Source organism: Acanthisitta chloris, unplaced genomic scaffold (assembly GCF_000695815.1).
Source record: "Acanthisitta chloris isolate BGI_N310 unplaced genomic scaffold, ASM69581v1 scaffold8978, whole genome shotgun sequence".
Taxonomy (NCBI): domain Eukaryota; kingdom Metazoa; phylum Chordata; class Aves; order Passeriformes; family Acanthisittidae; genus Acanthisitta; species Acanthisitta chloris.
The window spans coordinates 12747-30450 of record NW_008686439.1 but is presented as its reverse complement, the minus strand read 5'-3'; the positions used below and the strand labels follow the sequence as shown (position 1 = coordinate 30450).

Genomic DNA, 17704 nt, shown 5'->3' with positions numbered 1-17704 from the left:
GAACCACTGCAAACTCCCAGAGCCTGCAAATTCTCTCTTAAGATTTGGCTTTTTTTAGGCCATATGAAAGGTTATTTTTTCACATTGCTATGTATATTCATCCATCCCCAGTTTTACACTGTTGTTGGAAGCAATGTAACAATCTAATGAGATGATCTGTTTGAGCAGCTGGTTTTAACCTCTCTGACATTTCTTGTCTGGGGTATAAGCCTCTTCTGTCACTTTAGTACAGGCAGTAGATTTTTGCTTTTTATTTTCTACTCACCCCATCTTTGTGATTTGTTTTATTTTTTTCCTTTGGGTCTGAGGTAACAGGGAGGAATCATAACTGCAGTGCCATATGATAGATTTTCTTGTGTTGAATGTGAATTTTTCTCTTGTTTTCTGGCATCACTTTTTCAAAACTGGGAGAGTGTGTGTGGGGTGTGAGCCAAGGAGGAATAAACTCATTCCTGCCTTGAGAATAGAAGTGTCTTTGGTGTTAGAAGGTTCAAGGTCACTTGTAGTTCTGGTTCTCTAGCATTTGTGTTCCTTTCCTCTGCATTCCTGAGGCACTGGGTACCTTTGGGGCATTTTAAAGGTGTCTAATAAGTTCATTTCAGTTCAGCTCTTACGGGAACAGAGGCAGTTGCCTACACACTCCACAGTGCTGATTTTTTTGTTATCTGGAAGAAACAATCAGAAATCCACAGAAGACCAGTTGTCACCAGTAGCTACTCCAGTGACGTCCAGGCTCTGATGGAGTCTTGGGGATCACCAGTTTCCTTGCCAGTGCCAACATGGGTGAGCTGCACTCTCCAGAGGTCCTGCAGCACTCACTGGTGCTCACTGCTCACACACCACTCCATGGAATTGGGAAATTGTGTGTTGCTGTATCTAAGTGCAAAATGGCATTATAAGCAACAGCTCCTCACAAAGAAACAGTGAGTTTAATAAGCTTTTGTACTTGTCACAACAACTGTGCATTTTGTGATGTCTGTAATACAGAGTCAAGCAATTTAGGAGTTTTTCCCTTCTTTTTTTTGGTGAGCATTGAAAGGCTTCAGACTGGCAATGGAACTGAATGGTCTCTTCAGGCTGCCCAAGCAAGATGCAAACATTGGGCACTAAACCAATGTTCTGAACAACAATTGCCTGCTATTGTAATTCAAAGCAAAAAGAATAAAAGATATTTTTTTTCCAACATTTGAGCATATTATCATCCTGAACACAAAACAATCAGTTAGATCTGCCAGAGCCATTTTTGCTTTCTGTGTGTTTGCCAGCAGTTCAGAAGGGGAAGAATGAAGGAGAAATTGAAAAGAAAAAAAGAAAAGCTGACCCTAACTATGTGACACATGTTTAAAACTTTTCACTCAGGTCCAAATGAGGTTTCCTCCTTCTCTGTCCTTCACACTGTCTGTAATTTTGCAGTTGCTGATGAATGCTCAGTATGATGTAAGTACTGTAATAAGTCAAACAGCTGTATCTGAACAGGAGGCAGTTTTGGCTCGATATTCTCTGTATTCAGACAACACTGGCAAGGAAGAATTCTGTGTAGTGCATTATCTTACAGCATAATCTTGAAGATTTTGCAGGACTCCTGTTTGCCCAGTAGCACTCACAGAGGCCAGTGGTGCCTACTGGTTGTACTTGCATCGTTCCCAGCTGTGTGCTGTGCCTGGAATAGCACATTGCTGGTGGCACCTTGAGCTCTAAGTATGCAACTGGGGATGACTCTGTGGCTTGGTTTTCTTACTGAGGTATTAGCTGCAATTTGTCTGACTTTCATGTTTGACATGAAATGCCAACTCCCAAGCCAAATCTTCTAAAGTTGTTGCTTGGCATTCAAACTCTTCCATGAAGGTGATCAACAGTTCAAGTCTTAAAGCTTAAAGTCTTATATGCTTTGTCAAGCTGGTTGTTGGCCTCTAAATGTCACAGAACCACCAGGGTGGCTATAATGATTTGTTGGCCTCGGTAGATGTAACAAAATTTATGTGATTTTTATTGTAAAGGTAAAACTCCTCGTCTTACAGGAGTGGCAAGGACTCAGCATGGTCTTGAGAGGGTAATTTTATTGCTGCTACTTCTCTGTGGGGAGGATTTTAATGTCTAGGATATCCTATCTCATACAGGAAATTCGGTTGAAGAATGACATTTGCTTCCATATGTCCCTTCCAAACAATGAGGAAGGGATCAGAGGCAAAGGGATGCTCAGTATCCCAAAGCTTTGATGTGGTTCCATTGTCCTGTCACCCCAGGACTCCAGCAGGATTTCCCTGCTGGTTTCTCCTCCCTGCTCTACACCCACACAGCAGAGAAAAGGGACCTGGGAGAACAAGACACACACAGTGTCACATCTGGCGTGGGACAAGCTGCTTTCTCTCATGATGCTACAGTTCATCCTCTGTGGAAGAGAACTGACTCCCCTTCTGTGTTGTCTTGTGAGGGTACATTCATAAATGTTTCTAGAGCCTTCAGCATGGTGCCACTGGGGGCTGTGCAGTATGAAGTGACTCTTTCTGTTCTCTAGTGACTGTCATTTCTGTAGCAAACACACTGTGGTTCAGAAGTGAAAAGCAAGTCAGTAACAAATCCTTTCAGACTTAGGATTTAATACTGTTGCTGCTAATGGTTGGGCTGATTCTGCTGTGCCTTGATTGTGATTGGTTTTTACTCGGTTCATTTTTATAACCTGGGAGAAAGATTTAATTTTAGAAGTTTCAGTTGACAAAGACATGCTGGTGCTAGATACGTATTTCAGATCTTTGTCATTGTGCTCTATTTTTAAAGTCAAGTGCTAGCCAACCTAAAGAGCATACCCTGGGTCTGTGCTGGGTGTTCCTCAGCAGTGCTTCAAAGCTGGATTCTCCCAAGCTTTAGCACGAGGCCTGGAAATTACCTTTCTATTTTTCCTATTTAATGAAAGGAAATGCTCTCCCCAAATTCTTTTTGTTATCACAGAACTAAAACTGGTCATAAAAACAATCCTTCTCCCTGCAGAGGTCTGTGCAGACATGGGCAATTGTTAAGATGCTTGCCTATCAACAGCCACTCCAGAAAGAATTTTAAATGGTTTCGTGACGTCAAGGAGGCCCAAGAAAACATAGTCTGGTGCCAAATTACCTCCATCATTGAAAGCACAGTAAGAAAGAGATAACACAGAAATAAATCTTTTGTGCAGTAGCTATCTCATGATATGCTCCAGTGACTGCAGTAAGGGAGGTTGTCTGGTGTAGGAACAGCTGAAGAAGATGAACTTTCAGAGATTCGTTTTGTAATTTATGATTGATGAAAAGCCAGCCTGGTCTGTCTGACATCCTGCTGTCTGGACATGATGTCTGCATGCAGCTTGGACCTCGCAGAGGGAAAGGCCCTCACCAAGTTACAGCCTCCAAAAGTGAACAGCTTAAGTATGATGGACAAAAAACTCTATCTCTTGAACGAAAAGGTGGACAAACTGCTGCATTTCCAAGAAGATCTGACAGGCAAACTGCAGCAAGTCAACAGAGGCATTGGTGATGTAGAAAAAGGCATTAACAAGCTAACAGTATCCCAAGCAGCTCCTGCTGAGACAGATGCAATGCAGAAAGGCCTAGAGGTGTCCGACAGTGCTCACCAGGCTGACATCCAGAGCATATGCTCAGAAGTGTTGAAGTTGGTGAAAGCTACTCAGCTAGATGCCTCAAAGCATAAGGAGAGGCTGGCAAAGATAGAGAAAAGGGTTGATACCCTGGATAAAGTTATCTCGTTTGTGGGAGAAGTATTGAAAAACTCTAAAGTAGTGGATTTTATTCTCAAAGGCATTGTGCCCTGGAAGAAGGGGAGTCTGCTGGAAATCCCTGTTGAGGTTGGTTTAGTTTTACTGTTCTTCATGCTTTGCTTTATGACATAGCATAGGCTTTCCTGTGGATTTCTTGCATAGTGCATAACTCAGGTTTTCCTTTCAGGATTGCTGTTACAGGTGACTGCTGTGACCTTTGAATTGCAAGGCTCTCGAGGCAGGGACCAAGGCCCAAACCTGCCTTGCAGTCTGGTGTCTGAGGTTCCCAGAGTGTGCTGGGCAGGTTGCTGAGCTTCAAGCACTGGTAGAAGCTGAATTTTCTTTTACCATAGAAATGTCACTCATATTAGTGACTGAATTCAGGCCCCAGTGTAAAGTATGAGTAACATGCTAGAAGCATTTTGTGTTGGGAGAAGCTTTTCTTTTCTTGACTGTTCAGGAGTTCTGAACACAGCACCAGTTACTAAAAGCTGTGCTGACTTATGGTTGTGTTACTGAGCAGATTTACATGTCCTTAGACATCTAAGTTGTCTTTAGCTACATTTTTATGATGCATCTGTGACTTCCTCAACTCCATCGACATTGTTCGCTCCTGAAATCAAGTAGTTCTTGTGCTTTTAAGTTCCTAGACATCAGTTCCTAAGCATCTCTCAATTATTGAGGACAGTGAGGGAGGAACAGGCAAGACCACTATGATAGAGTATTTTGGAATGGAATTAACCTTGTTTTTCAAAAATTCGAGACATCTGGAATTAGTTCTAGCTAATAAGAGTTTTCATTTTTCACTATGGCTTTTATCCCACCATGGGGACAACCTGCAAGAATTGGAATATGTTTATTCATTCTAAGAATTTCCTGGTATGCAGAGGTGTGATTACAGTAAGGAGAATGTAGCTTAAATTAAAATGTCCGTTTGTCTCTTCATCCAAATATTTTTCACCAAAATGAAAATGGTTAGATGGGAAGGTACTCCTAAACTTTTAGAGGAACAGGGCAATGCTCAATGTCAGTATATCTTTTCAGGTTTTCTGAGTGCTCTCCTGGCCTTCTTTTTTTAAGAGCCAGAGACTGACAAATGAGCTAGACTGTTAGCAGACAGAAGAATTTGTAAAGTGTTTCCATTAGTGTTGAGAACAATAAATCTTACATTAGTCATCAGTCTTCAATCTCGTTGAGATAAAGCTTGTTCTTGCTTGCACTTCAATTCAGTTCTACAGGTTTTTGGAGAAATGGGAGAGTTTGCAATGTTTGGAGCAAAGCTGTTGGTACAAGTCAGTGCAAAATGCCTGGAGACAGACACTGTCCTTGCCATGGGTTACACCTTGGACTGAACCCGCAGTGCACAGTGTGTCATGGCCAGGTGGAGGAGCATAAAGATGAGAAACTAGTTTTGTTCCCAGAGTGCCCATTTCTAAGTGAGAAGAGCAGTAAGGAGGGAGGTAAATAAAGGGAGATCATGTGAGGGGAGGAAGGATTCACATGGACTCCTAGCATCCTGTTGGGATTAGTTGTCAACTAGTCATGACTCCCATAAATCTGTGTTTGCAAAAGACAAGATGCAAGGAGGTCAGAGCACCAACCTGACCAGGCAGACAGAACCTGAGAGCTGAGATGAGCTGGTGGTGGTGCCCTGATGGTGTGGGATGGGGTGGAGATCTGTGTCCCAGGCTCTAACCTCTGCCTTGGTTGGAGAACAGACAAGGAAGGTGTACGGGGCAAACAGTTTTATGGCCAACTCCAGTTTTGCAGCGTGACCATCACTCTTCTTTTTTCCCTCTGGTCATGAACACTTTTTGAAATTGGAGCATAAGGTCAGTTGTAAGACCTTAAGATGTGTGTGTGCTTTGATCCCAGGCTGCTGAGTGATATCTGCACTAGGCCTGAATTAGTGAGGCTATGTGTGTACGTGACCTCGCTGGGTAACGTGGAGCAAAGCACAGGAGAATTTACAAACACTGAGCCATCTGCTAACTTTGGGGTTTGCAGCTTGTTGTGTGACAGCAGCAGAGATGTGTCCAAAGAGCTCCACAGCTGCATGGGAGCTGCACAGAAAAGGAACTTGCTACCTGCAGTTTCTGCTCTGCAGGCTGTGCTGCTGGTCACGGGGCTCGGTGTGAGCATGGGAATGGGGAGGCTCTTTGCATTTCTGCTGAAGGTGTTAGTTGATAGTATGACAGCATTCCAGGGATGCCAGGGGAATGCCTAGCGAGGAAGTTTTGTGGGGTTGGAGTCAAATTAATCAAAGACTATGAATTGAGCTTCATAGGATCCAAACCTCTAACTTGTTAGACAGAAACTCCCCCAGCATTAAACTGTCACTTACCCAAGGCTTTCTTTGCATGTAGGATTTTGCAAGAATAATGTTCACCCTGGTCATTGTTGCAGGTTTGCTTAGAGCTGTAATAAAAAGGGTAATGATTTTTTTTACTACTTTTACTCTTGGGGTGTTTTGTTTTTGGGAAGGGGGAGGTGGGGAATATGTATGGTTGGTGCATGAAATCCTTAACTGCTTTTACTAACAGATGTTCAGAGCTGATGTTCAGCTCTCTTGTAATCAATTTTCTGCAGAAATATTTTACATGTTGCTTATTTGCTTGGAGAAATGAGGGTAGGGGGCTGCTCATCACTAGATTTTTAACTATCTGTCAACCACAAGATGTGTTAATGCCTTTTCTATTTTCGTGTCATGCTTTTTGCTGGACATCATTCAGTTTTAATTTGATTACAAATGTATTGTTGTGTGAAGTATTTAGTGGTCCTGGTACAAAATATCCCTCTGCTCTGTTTAATTGGGGGAAGAAATCTGCTTCAAAATAAAAATCTGCTTCTAAATGTCTTTCTTAAATCATTCTAAAGGTGACACTTGGAATGCCAAGTCCATACACAAGAGTCACTATAACATTGGAAACTCTTTTGGTATCACCTTTATCATAGGTCAAATCATGAATATTTAGATGCCTTGTGGCAAATATATTTGACAAATATATTCAGAGACATTGCTTATCTTTCTGTCACCAGCCAAAAAGCCAGAGAAATACAGTATAATTTCTTTTTTTAATCTCTCTCTCATGTTTCACATGTCATGCTTTTTAATCAAGATGAGCAAAGGTGACAGGAGGCAAAAACTATGACAGGAAAATTTTGGAAAGCAATGAGCTAATGCATTATTCTGTGTCATCTTGTTTTAGAAGGATGCCTGCCTGCAAAGGCAGGGAGAGATTGGAAGAGGAAGCAAACGCAGCAGTAGCTCAAAATTGAGGAGTTAAATGGTGTTAGTGTTCATTTCACTGGGTCTGAATGCCTACATAGTTAGGGAACCTAGTGGGAAATAAATCCTCTTGGCTGTAACTATTATTTTTGTGTTCCCCTGTCATGTTTAGGCCAAAGATAAACCCGAGGAGAGTGGTGCAAAACCTAAGCATGTGCTTAGTAACAGAGGGACCCAAACTGAAAGCAAGAAGCCTCTGGAAGGTAGGTATCACTCCAGGCATGCTCCCAGCTCTGCCTCCAGAATGTGCAGCAGTCAGACTGGAAACTGATAGCCTGCTATTTCCCACTACCTGAATTACTCAAGTGTAACTGAGTAACTTTGCCCCCCCAGTACTGGGAAAATAGAATTGTTCTCACCTCTTCCACAAGATGATTTGTCCCCTGGATCAAACCCCAGAAAAAGGTAGTAGATCAAGAAACTAAAAGCAGCACCTTTGTTTAGCTGCACGAGTGTTTTGGGTTTTTTTGGTTTGGATTTCAGTGAGCTGAATTGAGAGCAGTGCTTGTTTGGAGATACCATGAAGACAGTGGCAATATCACATAGCAAACCTAATAAATCCTTTTCCCTTAACACATGTGAATTAGCCCTCCCTCCTCCCCCTCTCTGAAAAAGGGACCTGTTGACACTGGGACTAGCTTTTTTTTGATCAGCAAGATTCATTGGCATGTGAGGGCTCAATTCCTTTTTAGGCTGCATCTGTCAGGGCATTTCCCTGCTGCACCCACCAGTGATGCCTGTGCAGTTGCAGCAGGAGTGAATGTGATGTTGGGCAGGTCTTGTCACACTGTTGTCTTCACAAGTTGTCAGTGAATCCTTTGCATTATGGTCAACCCCTCTTTTGTTTTGCAAGTGACAGTCACAATTCTGAGTGAAAAGCTACCCAGGGCTGTGAGCTAGCCTTGATTGCTGGTGACCTGTGTGTGCTGAATGCCAAAAGAAGTTACCCTAGAAATTTCCACTGTTAGTAGCCACAACCATTGTCATGGGAAGGCAGTGAAGAACCTTCTTGTCCTTTTGTGGGAAGTGCAAGTGGCACTGCCTCAAGCCTCAGTACCTTGGAGTCTTGCTCAGTGCATCTGTACCCCTCGAGTTGGGTAGGGAGTGTGTTGGGTTCAGGAGGGTTCTGGATGGATCTGCAGTGCCTGAGCTACTTTTCCACAGAGTGATTTTATATTTTAGATATAGTGAAGCTGAGCCTTGCAGGTTTGTCATTTGCTGTATGAAAATCCAAGTTCAATCCAAGTTCAAATGGCTGGAAAGCCATCAGAGCAGTTAAATCTCTGGTTAAGCCATGAGCATTAGTAGTGGCTGTCTCAAGCCTGATGCTGTAAGGATTTTTAAACATTTCAGGGGGTTTCTTGCTACCTTGTCAGGTGTATGTAACTGTGTAGGTTATTTTGAGTGGTGAGGTGCTTAATTCCCTCTTTGTTTTACCATCATTTATTTCTTAATGGATTATTTTATTCAGAGACAAAAAGTAGGAAAAAGCTGGATGAAAACAAGGGAGCATGTGAGAAGGTGAACACTTCTAGTGCTGTAGCACACAATACTGGCTCCAAACCCCAAGTTAAAGAGAGGACAGCACAGCAGCAAGTGGTGGAAGGTGCTGGCAAAACACACAGCTCGAAGAGCTGTCAACAGCAAAAGGACATTGGTGTCAAAGCTTTGAGTCAACACAATGGTCTTCCCTTCGTAAATCAAGATCATGTAGGCGACCAAAATGTACCTGCTAAAGCACACAATGTGGACAGTGCCCCATGCCCAGATGAGTGCCAGAAGCAGCTTGTTCATCAGAAACTTGGAAAGAATGAAAACAAACCTCCATCGAGTGTGGCATCCCGGGAAGCTGTGCCCTCCACATCCAGGGCTATATCTGACACGGGGTGTGAAGTGACACATACCAGGTAATGCCCTTGTTGGTAGCTTTCTGTGTGATCTGAAACCATTTCATGGCTTAGATGGCAAAAAAGGAAAGCCAGGTCATTAAAGGAGGCAGCTCATGTCAGGGGGGAGTGGGGAGACCTTAGGAATGGTTAAGGCAAAGAACTCAAGGCAGTAAGAGCCTTGTGTGAAGCTCTGAGAAGCTAAGGAGTCAGCACATCAGCTTCCTAAGGGAAAGGGCTCATTGTGATGGCTGGCACACTGGGATATTTTTCTCCTGAGAGAATGAGCATGAGGATGTGGCAGGAGAAAGTAGAAGCTTTCACCACTGTAGCCTCTTTTCAAACATGAAGGAACAACTTTGTGTATAGACATGGTTAGCTCCAAAGTGGTTGCTGTAGGAACACTGAAAGCAGAAGGATCTCCCTGTACTTTCCCAGGGGGTTTTAGGCTCTGGCTGGTGAGCTGTAAGCACTGTGCTTCAACAACTGCTTTGGGTCTGTCCTGGGGATGGCTCAGGCTGTTTGTGAAGGAGGAGGTGTTGCTGTAACCCCTTGGAACACAACAAGCTGTTGTATAAAACCTACCTTACAACTTCACAAGGTTCAGTTCAGCCTCACTAAAATGAGAGTTGTCTATCTCAGGACAATTGGAGCAAGAGGAGTTGACTCAAACATCATTTGAATGTCTTTGATGGATTTTAGGAGCACAGAGAATTGGTTCTAACCTGTATTTTTGGGGCAACACAAGGGAGAAATAATCATTAAACTTTCCCAGTAGTTAGAATACTAAGGAAAATAGTACTGATGAAGTGAGAGAGTTCATCAGAGTTAGATTTTTAGGAGAAAGCTGTGGAAAGAATGGTGTCCCATCAGAAGACACCTCTTCCAGCTGGCTGACTTGCACTCTGTGTTTGTGTCTTCTGATGGGACACCCATTTAGATAATCAGCCTGTAATTTTTGAAGGCAATCACTATCCTCTCTCTGCCCAGATGAGTGGGATTTTATTAGACCAACTGCAAGAATTGCAAGAAGTGGGTAAGCTTTCCAGTGTGGGAATAACACTTTGCAGTGTGAGACAGTTTGTTCAGCAGAAGGAAGACAAATACACAGATGAGGAGGTAGAAAAACCATCAGAATGCCTTTTAATGCTCTTTCCTTAGTGTTTGTATTCCTAAGAGGATTGATGCAGTTGAGTTTTATTAATACTGTAGAAATCTGTGGGTTTGGACACAGATTTTTCTTCCCTCACAAAGTTACAAAAGCAAGGCTTAGCCACCAGTTTGTTCAGCAGAAGGAAGACAAATACACAGATGAGGAGGTAGAAAAACCATCAGAATGCCTTTTAATGCTCTTTCCTTAGTGTTTGTATTCCTAAGAGGATTGATGCAGTTGAGTTTTATTAATACTGTAGAAATCTGTGGGTTTGGACACAGATTTTTCTTCCCTCACAAAGTTACAAAAGCAAGGCTTAGCCACCTGTACCAAGTGTCTTTGTTCAGTTCAGCAGGTTATCCATCAGTGTACATATGACTGACATGAAAGAGAAGACTGAGATGGCCAAGGAAGGAAATGTAAGTGATTGCAGAGGTAAAAGTTCCAAAGTAAAATCCTCATCCTCCACACCAGCAGATGTGAAAGGAGTCAAACAGCTGCCTGACAAATCAAAACTTCAACAGAGTCCGAAAAACGTCAGTACTGAGCCAAATCCAGAAGTTAAAAGGGACAGTAAACAAAATGAACTTGCACCTCAAACAGGGAAGCAACAGCCATTACTGAGCAAGCCCAAACCAGGTGTAAAGGCTGAAGAGAAATCAGAGTTAAAATGCAAACCCATAACCTCACAGAATGTCTCTGCAAAGGAAGCTGCAGAAGATGTGGGAGTAGAAGTGAAAATCCATCAAGAAACAGCAAAAGCTGAAGAATCCCCAACAGATAGCAACTCTGAGAGGAAAGAACCTGAGTCTGCATCTTCAGGGGGAAATGGAAACGATGCTCCTCAGTGTACAGGAGTGGCAGCAGAGAAGCCCAAGTCACTGGAAGTAGGTGGAGCTCTTCCCACACAGGGTGAAATGATCATCGGTGAGTAACTCCCAGTTACTCTTGGGACTTGTACTCTGAGGACTTTGTGCTGTTTATGTCTGCTGCACATACAGTAATAGCTGGAGCAGTAAGAAGAGGTGGGGGAGAGAGCAGTGCACTTCATGCTGAAGTTTTGGGTTGAGAGTTTGCATTAGTAGCCTATCAGCAGGGATCAGAAGCTGTTTGGTCTGGGTGTCTGTGTTGGCCCCTGGAGCCCCACAGAAGCACTGAGGGCTGCAGGAGCAATGCCTGTCAGAGAAACTGGGTTCATCCCTTTGGGGCAGTGATGCTCAGAGTGGGGAGAGCACCAGGATGTGGTTTTGTGGAGCTGTGGATACTGTGGGAGCATGGAAGGCCCTTGAGACTTGTCATTACACCTAGCAGACACAGCCAGGCGACGTATGTGTGCTGTGGGTTGAAATCCTTGGTGTGAGGAGGTGGAATTCAGTGCTGTGTGCAGAAACACCTCCCTGACCAGCTTGTCCCCTCTTCAGATGACAGTCCTTCCCCTCCGGCTCCTTTCGAACATCGCGTAGTGAGCGTCAAGCAAACCGAGGTGACAACGTGTTACTCGGTGTGTCGTCACGAGGTGCTGGGGGGGTAAGTGTGCCTGTCCCTGTGCTGTACTGCTGCTGATAGCTGAGACTGAGAAATGCAGTTAGCTGCAGAGCTAGAGCTGTCTTCAGCTGGCCCCAAGGTGTGTGTGTGAGGCACGTCTGGCTCGCTCAGCCACTTGAGCAGGTTCATCCTGGAGGCATTTTGAGCTGTCAGAGCTGCTGCTAAATCAAGGGATGTCCCTTAGGTGACTGGTTTTTGCCCCAGCTCAGTTTTCAGATGCCTGACTGTCATCCTGGATGACTGTTTTCTTTCATTTGTTAGAACAATCCTGGCCTCAGTGAGGAAAAACCTGTACTCTTAAGACAGACAGATTCAGACCATTTGAACTCAACAAAGCCCATTAGATCAAGCAGCTTCCAAAATCTTATTTTTCCCTGTGCTGAACTGCCTGTTAAAGGAAACTAGGGAAGAAGTTCTAATTATTTTGACCTTACATTTAGTTTTCACTCATAGGAAGTTTGCAGCTGCTGCAGCTTTTGTATTCTTGTATCCTTACTTATGTGACAAGAAGGTTTGATTTACACATTGCTCCACGGACAAATATGGCTTAATAAGTATCAGCAATGTGATGCAATAGTAGGGAAGATGTTGTTTAGGAATCATCCCAAGGGGCATTAACGTAGCTGCGTGACACGGGGGAGAATTTACGGCACGCGAGAAACGCAGTCGGTCGAGTGGCTACAGTTGTTGGTCTTAGAGTCATTTAAAAAGTTATGAGATCAGGACAGAAATATCCTTGTTAATATACCCACTAACACATCAGTGAAGGACAGTGAGAGGCTACAGTTACAGAGCTGCAGGAGAACATCATCAGGTCATCCTACCTCAGCGAAAGGCAGAAATACAAGGGGCCATAATATTTTAATGTAAGCACTGAACAACTGGCTGGAAAGATAAAACTAATCCTTCATAAGCTGAGAGAAAGAGGAGCCCCTTGCTGCTGGTCACCCCATTCCGTTCACTTTGTACTGTGCTATTTTTACTCGCTGATAAGAATAGTAGGAGTTTCTGCAGGGAGCTGTGCTGAGCTGTTTCCCATCTTTTCCTTGGGCTCTGCAGAGGGCGTTTTGGGCAAGTTCACAAGTGCACAGAAATATCAACTGGGCTCAGCCTGGCAGCCAAAATCATAAAAGTGAAAGGAGCCAAAGAGAAGGTAAGTGTTGCTGTGAACCCCCACGCTCCAAACCTGTCCTCACTGCCAGCACCTTCACTCCACTCCCTGAACCAGCCCACGAGGGGCAGCTTGGCCCTGGCTGCTGTAAAATCTGTCTAAGTAGCATCTTGGACTTTATAGGACCATTTGTCATCTTATCTCATGTTTGTGGTTTTGTATTTGGTGGCACAGGTTGCCCATGGAGGCTGTGGCTGCCCCAACCCTGGCAGTGTTCACAGCCAGGTTGGATGAGCCTTGAGCAACCTGCTCTGGTGAGAGGTGTCCCTGCCCAGGGCAGGGGTTGGCACTGGATCATCTCTAAGCTCCATCCCAACCCCTTACCATACTATGATACTATGATTACACCTTCTGTCCACACAAGGCCTATGGTACAGCCATTGTTGGGTGGTACAAATAATTCTATTTCAATATGTTGACATTTAAGGAGCATTTTTGCTCTTTTTTTTTTTTTTTTGTTGCTTTGTTGTTTTTCAGGAGGAAGTAAAAAATGAAATTAACATCATGAACCAATTAAATCACGTGAATCTGATCCAGCTTTATGATGCTTTCGAAGCCAAAAATAATATCACTTTGATCATGGAATAGTAAGTTTGAAATGATCTCAGGAATTGTCAGATATTTGGGTTTTCTCAGGTCATTAAAGGAAATAGGGAATGATAGTTCGGAGGTGTGAAGAAGACTGGAGTGGTTTCCCAGTGTGACAGAGTTGATCTCACTTTCAGAAGAAAAATAAATGTTTTAAAGATAATTTCTTCAGGCTGAAACTTGTATATTTGGCAAGATTATTGTTTAAGCAAAGGATAAAGTAGCTTTCTTCAGGAGTATGAACCAAATTGCGAGATGGTTAATGAGCAAAATTTCACTACAGTTCATTTTTGGAGTTTAATTTACAGGCCCCAACCTTGTCCTTGGCTACCAAATGACACAGAAGTGTCCTGAGTGAATGAAATCTCATAGTGGGGAGAGAGTGAAGGTGAGAGACCCAGACAAGAGTGAGGTGTTTTAAGTAGAATTAGGAAAGATATGGAGAAGGTACACAGGAGATTAATCATGTGCATGGTTTGCCTCTTTTGGATAATTTTAGGATTAGTAAAAATTTCTCCCCATTTGAAAGTAAATAAGAATTCTTATCTATATGAAATATGGAATTCACAAAAGGGAGATTTCCTGATGTGTTCCTGCTGCTTCTTCTGGGAGGTGGCATATTGCCTTACAAAAAACCTGAAATTTTGTGTCCTGAAACTTGAGTTTCTGCTACAGAATGAATTGTTAATGACACTGAAGGAAAAAAAGAATAACAAATAGAATAGACAATGTAAATATTATAAGACATTTTAAATGTGTATATTGAAACACATACCTGAAAGTTTTACCTTGCAGAACCTTGTCAGAGCTCTGCTTGACTTGTTTTCTCTTAACCTTTGTGCAGATCTAAGTTCAATTGTCAGCTCATGTAAAACAGCTTTCAGCTTGAGCAGCTTCATTTAGTGAATTTTATAGGTTAAACACTTAATTTCTCCAGCAAGATGAGTGGATAACAGATAGTTTGGTACTGCCTGTAGGTTCTCCAGGTCCCCATCATTGTACCAGCCCACGTGGGTTTGGGTTTGACATGGATCCCCTTCAAATGTGACAACTCCCATTGTTTATTTAGGCTGGCATTTAATTTCACTTGGAGAAATGAGTCTCTGAAGTCATTGAGGCTACTGATGCATCTGTAGTGGCTGTGTTGTGAGGGCCCTTGCTCAATTATGGAGCCTAAGTTCCCAGCATGGAAGTCAATGGAGCCAACGTGGAATTTTAAGGTTTTTAATGCTTTTCTATGCCAAAATTTTAGTCTGGATGGTGGTGAATTATTTGACCGGATCACAGATGAAAACTACAATCTGACAGAGTTGGATGCAATCCTGTTCACCAAACAGATCTGTGAGGGAGTCCACTACCTGCACCAGCATTACATTCTCCATTTGGATCTGAAGGTCAGTGGGTCCTGCTCCCCAGGCACCAGTGCTGCTGCTTTGGGCCACCACAGAGCCTCTAATTACAGAGTCATTTCTCATTTCAGGCACTGAGGTCATACAGGACTGCACTTAATTAATTCATATTGCTGCCATGAATGGAGCTGCAGAGATTCATTACTTTTTTCCAAAGTCTGTTCAGTAGCTTGCTTGGAATAGTGAAATGAGCAGGATTCTGTGCTTCTGCCTGTCTTAAATCAGCAGCTTTTCATGCTGAGTAGCATTAAACAATGCCTTTTTGTCATCAATGAAAAAAAACCACCAAAACCTTTCTGCCTAGAGATGCCACAGTCTTCTCTCCATCTCCCCTACCCCTTTGTGTTTAAATACCTAGTCCATCACATACTTATCCTTTGTACTTTCTCCTGCCTGGAACTGTCCTGCAGTAAAATGACAATGTTTCCCTAATGGTCCTTTCATAACTGATATTTTTAAACAGAAATACCAACTGGGGTTTTTTTTCTGCTTGTTATAGAGCACCTTACACAAATGATACTGGACCAGGTTGGCCTGTAGGCAGTTCTGCAGTTATAGTAAATTTGGACCCCATCACCTCTATCCCCACCTTGGAGAAACCAGTATTTTTTTTGTGGGCAAACCAAAGGATGCATTTGACCTGTTTCTTGTAGCTTTTTTTTAATGGAGGTATTTTTATATTTAAGGAGAAAGTCCAGTAGGAAAGCCTTAAGCTTTCATCAGACTGAAACAGTCAGTCTGATGCTTGCAGTTTCACACCGTGAGGCCTTTCCATTCCAAACTCTTTGTCATCTACAGTGAAACCCAGGAATGTTGTTTTACAGGAGCAGAAGTTAAACTTTTTAATTGGAGGTCCAAACCCAAAGTTTCCACTAACTCAGTAGGCCTGTCAAGTCCTTCCCTCATGACAGGAGTAGAAGGAAAAATCTTATCCTGGAAATTATCTTTTAAGATATCTGTTATTTTTATACTCTTTTGTTAGACCTTGCAAACTTTTAACTCAAAATTCACTCTTCTCTCTTCATAGCCTGAAAATATACTCTGTGTAAATCGTACAGGAAACCAGATTAAAATTATTGACTTTGGATTAGCAAGGAGGTAAGAGAGTTCAGCTGTGAGTTTATTCTAAAAACCAAAACCAAATTAAGCTTGCAAACCTCTGATGTGTTTTCTGTAGTTCTCAAGGCTGGGGTTGTGCTTTGGTGGCTCTGAAAGAATTCTGCTGTGGGAATGAGCTGAGCATTATGCTTCTGCAGGCATGAACCTTCTGCTGTGTGCATTAATTATCTAATTACTTTTTCAAATAGCATTTCTGTTGGATAAAGCTATACTGCTGTTCTAATTATCTCAGAATTATTCCCCTAGGGACTCCATGAAAGCTCTCAGAGACTTCTTGACTGTTGGGTCTCATTGTGCAGGTTCTAGTTGTAGAAATGATCTGCTAAACTCTTTATGTAGCTAAATTGATTGAAGGGAAAAAAAAAGGCGAAAAAAACAAGCCCAAAAAGCATGTTTGAGCCATCCCACATGAAACAGGAAATCCTCAGAGAAATAGTGACTTTCCTTCTTGCTTTGACTTTGCTTACATGAGTTGTTAAAGGAAAGCTGTGAGAGCATGAGTGAATTGCCCTGGAATAGATGGAATTGCTTCCATTAGTGTAACAGTGAGAAAAATAACATTTCTCTCTTTATTTTCTAAACCCTTTGAGGCTTTTCTTAAGCCAAAACCTGGTCCATTCATGCATACATGTACTCACATGTGTGTGTAAGTATCTGTTCAAGGACTTTCTTTCCATAAAATACTCCTGAAAGGAAAGAAATCTACACACTAAGTTTGGGGTTTTTTTGTTTCGGTTTTTTTCTTAATTGAGAGGGTAAAGATGCACAGTTCTCCCACAGCAGTTTTGAAAACAAGATCTTCCAGGATGAAAAAGTGCTTTACTGGTTTGTTCTGTCCACAGATGTGACTCCACTGCCATCAGCTACTGGTTGTTACTGTTACAGCTGTCACTGGTTCTGTTCTGTAACCTTTCCCTTTCAAGCAATAGAACAGAATCATTCCCCCCTACATGGGATCACTGTTTAACTTGGTACCAAGCCCAAATAATCCTCTTCAGAGTCCCACCTTAGTGCTTAGATTGTGTTCCTGTGACACAGACCTTCACCCTGAGCTGTAGCTGGGTACATCCCACTAAGCAAATGCTTTCCAAACCTTTTAGAATCAAAGCTGCTTTATTTTATGTTGGACAACATCTGCTGGAAAGCATCCTGTGGTGCCTGGCAGAAAGTAAAGCTGCTGCCACTCTGTGGGAGAGGCCTTTGCAGGCTGTAGTGTCCTTAGTATCCCTCCTGGTTTGGCTCTGGCAAAGAGACAGCTGCTGGTGTGTTCACCTGAGGTGAGCTGAGTGCTGCCCTGGTTGCCTGGGGAGTGTGCTCAGCTGGCAGAGAGCCCTGCCCTGTGCTGGAGCTGTGTGAGATGTGCTCCCCAACCTGAGCTCAGCTCTGATGGCTCTTTCTCCATCAAAGGTACAAACCTTGCGAGAAACTCAAGGTGAATTTTGGAACTCCAGAGTTCTTGGCTCCTGAAGTGGTGAACTATGACTTTGTGTCCTTCCCAACAGACATGTGGAGTGTGGGTGTCATCACATACATGCTGTGAGTACCACCTGGGGCCCTGGGGATGGCACCTGGCAAGCTCAGCTCTGATGGCTCTTTCTCCATCAAAGGTACAAACCTTGCGAGAAACTCAAGGTGAATTTTGGAACTCCAGAGTTCTTGGCTCCTGAAGTGGTGAACTATGACTTTGTGTCCTTCCCAACAGACATGTGGAGTGTGGGTGTCATCACATACATGCTGTGAGTACCACCTGGGGCCCTGGGGATGGCACCTGGCAGAGCAGCCTGGAGGGCAGGGCAGGA

At 43.1% G+C, this 17704-nt stretch overlaps 1 protein-coding gene across 1 annotated transcript in view; it reads left to right on the top strand.

Annotated features, from left to right (window-relative positions):
- Window positions 1–3319: 3319 nt before the first annotated feature.
- The window catches only part of MYLK3 (myosin light chain kinase 3), an 18362-nt gene continuing 3977 nt past the window's right edge, over window positions 3320–17704 (top strand). The window contains exons 1-11 of the mRNA XM_009080124.1: window positions 3320–3832; window positions 7147–7237; window positions 8506–8640; window positions 8740–8941; window positions 10429–11000; window positions 11495–11600; window positions 12678–12771; window positions 13267–13376; window positions 14630–14771; window positions 15814–15884; window positions 17313–17441. Of these exons, the coding sequence (XP_009078372.1) occupies window positions 3320–3832; window positions 7147–7237; window positions 8506–8640; window positions 8740–8941; window positions 10429–11000; window positions 11495–11600; window positions 12678–12771; window positions 13267–13376; window positions 14630–14771; window positions 15814–15884; window positions 17313–17441 (2165 nt within the window). The remainder of the gene's footprint in view (window positions 3833–7146; window positions 7238–8505; window positions 8641–8739; window positions 8942–10428; window positions 11001–11494; window positions 11601–12677; window positions 12772–13266; window positions 13377–14629; window positions 14772–15813; window positions 15885–17312; window positions 17442–17704) is intronic.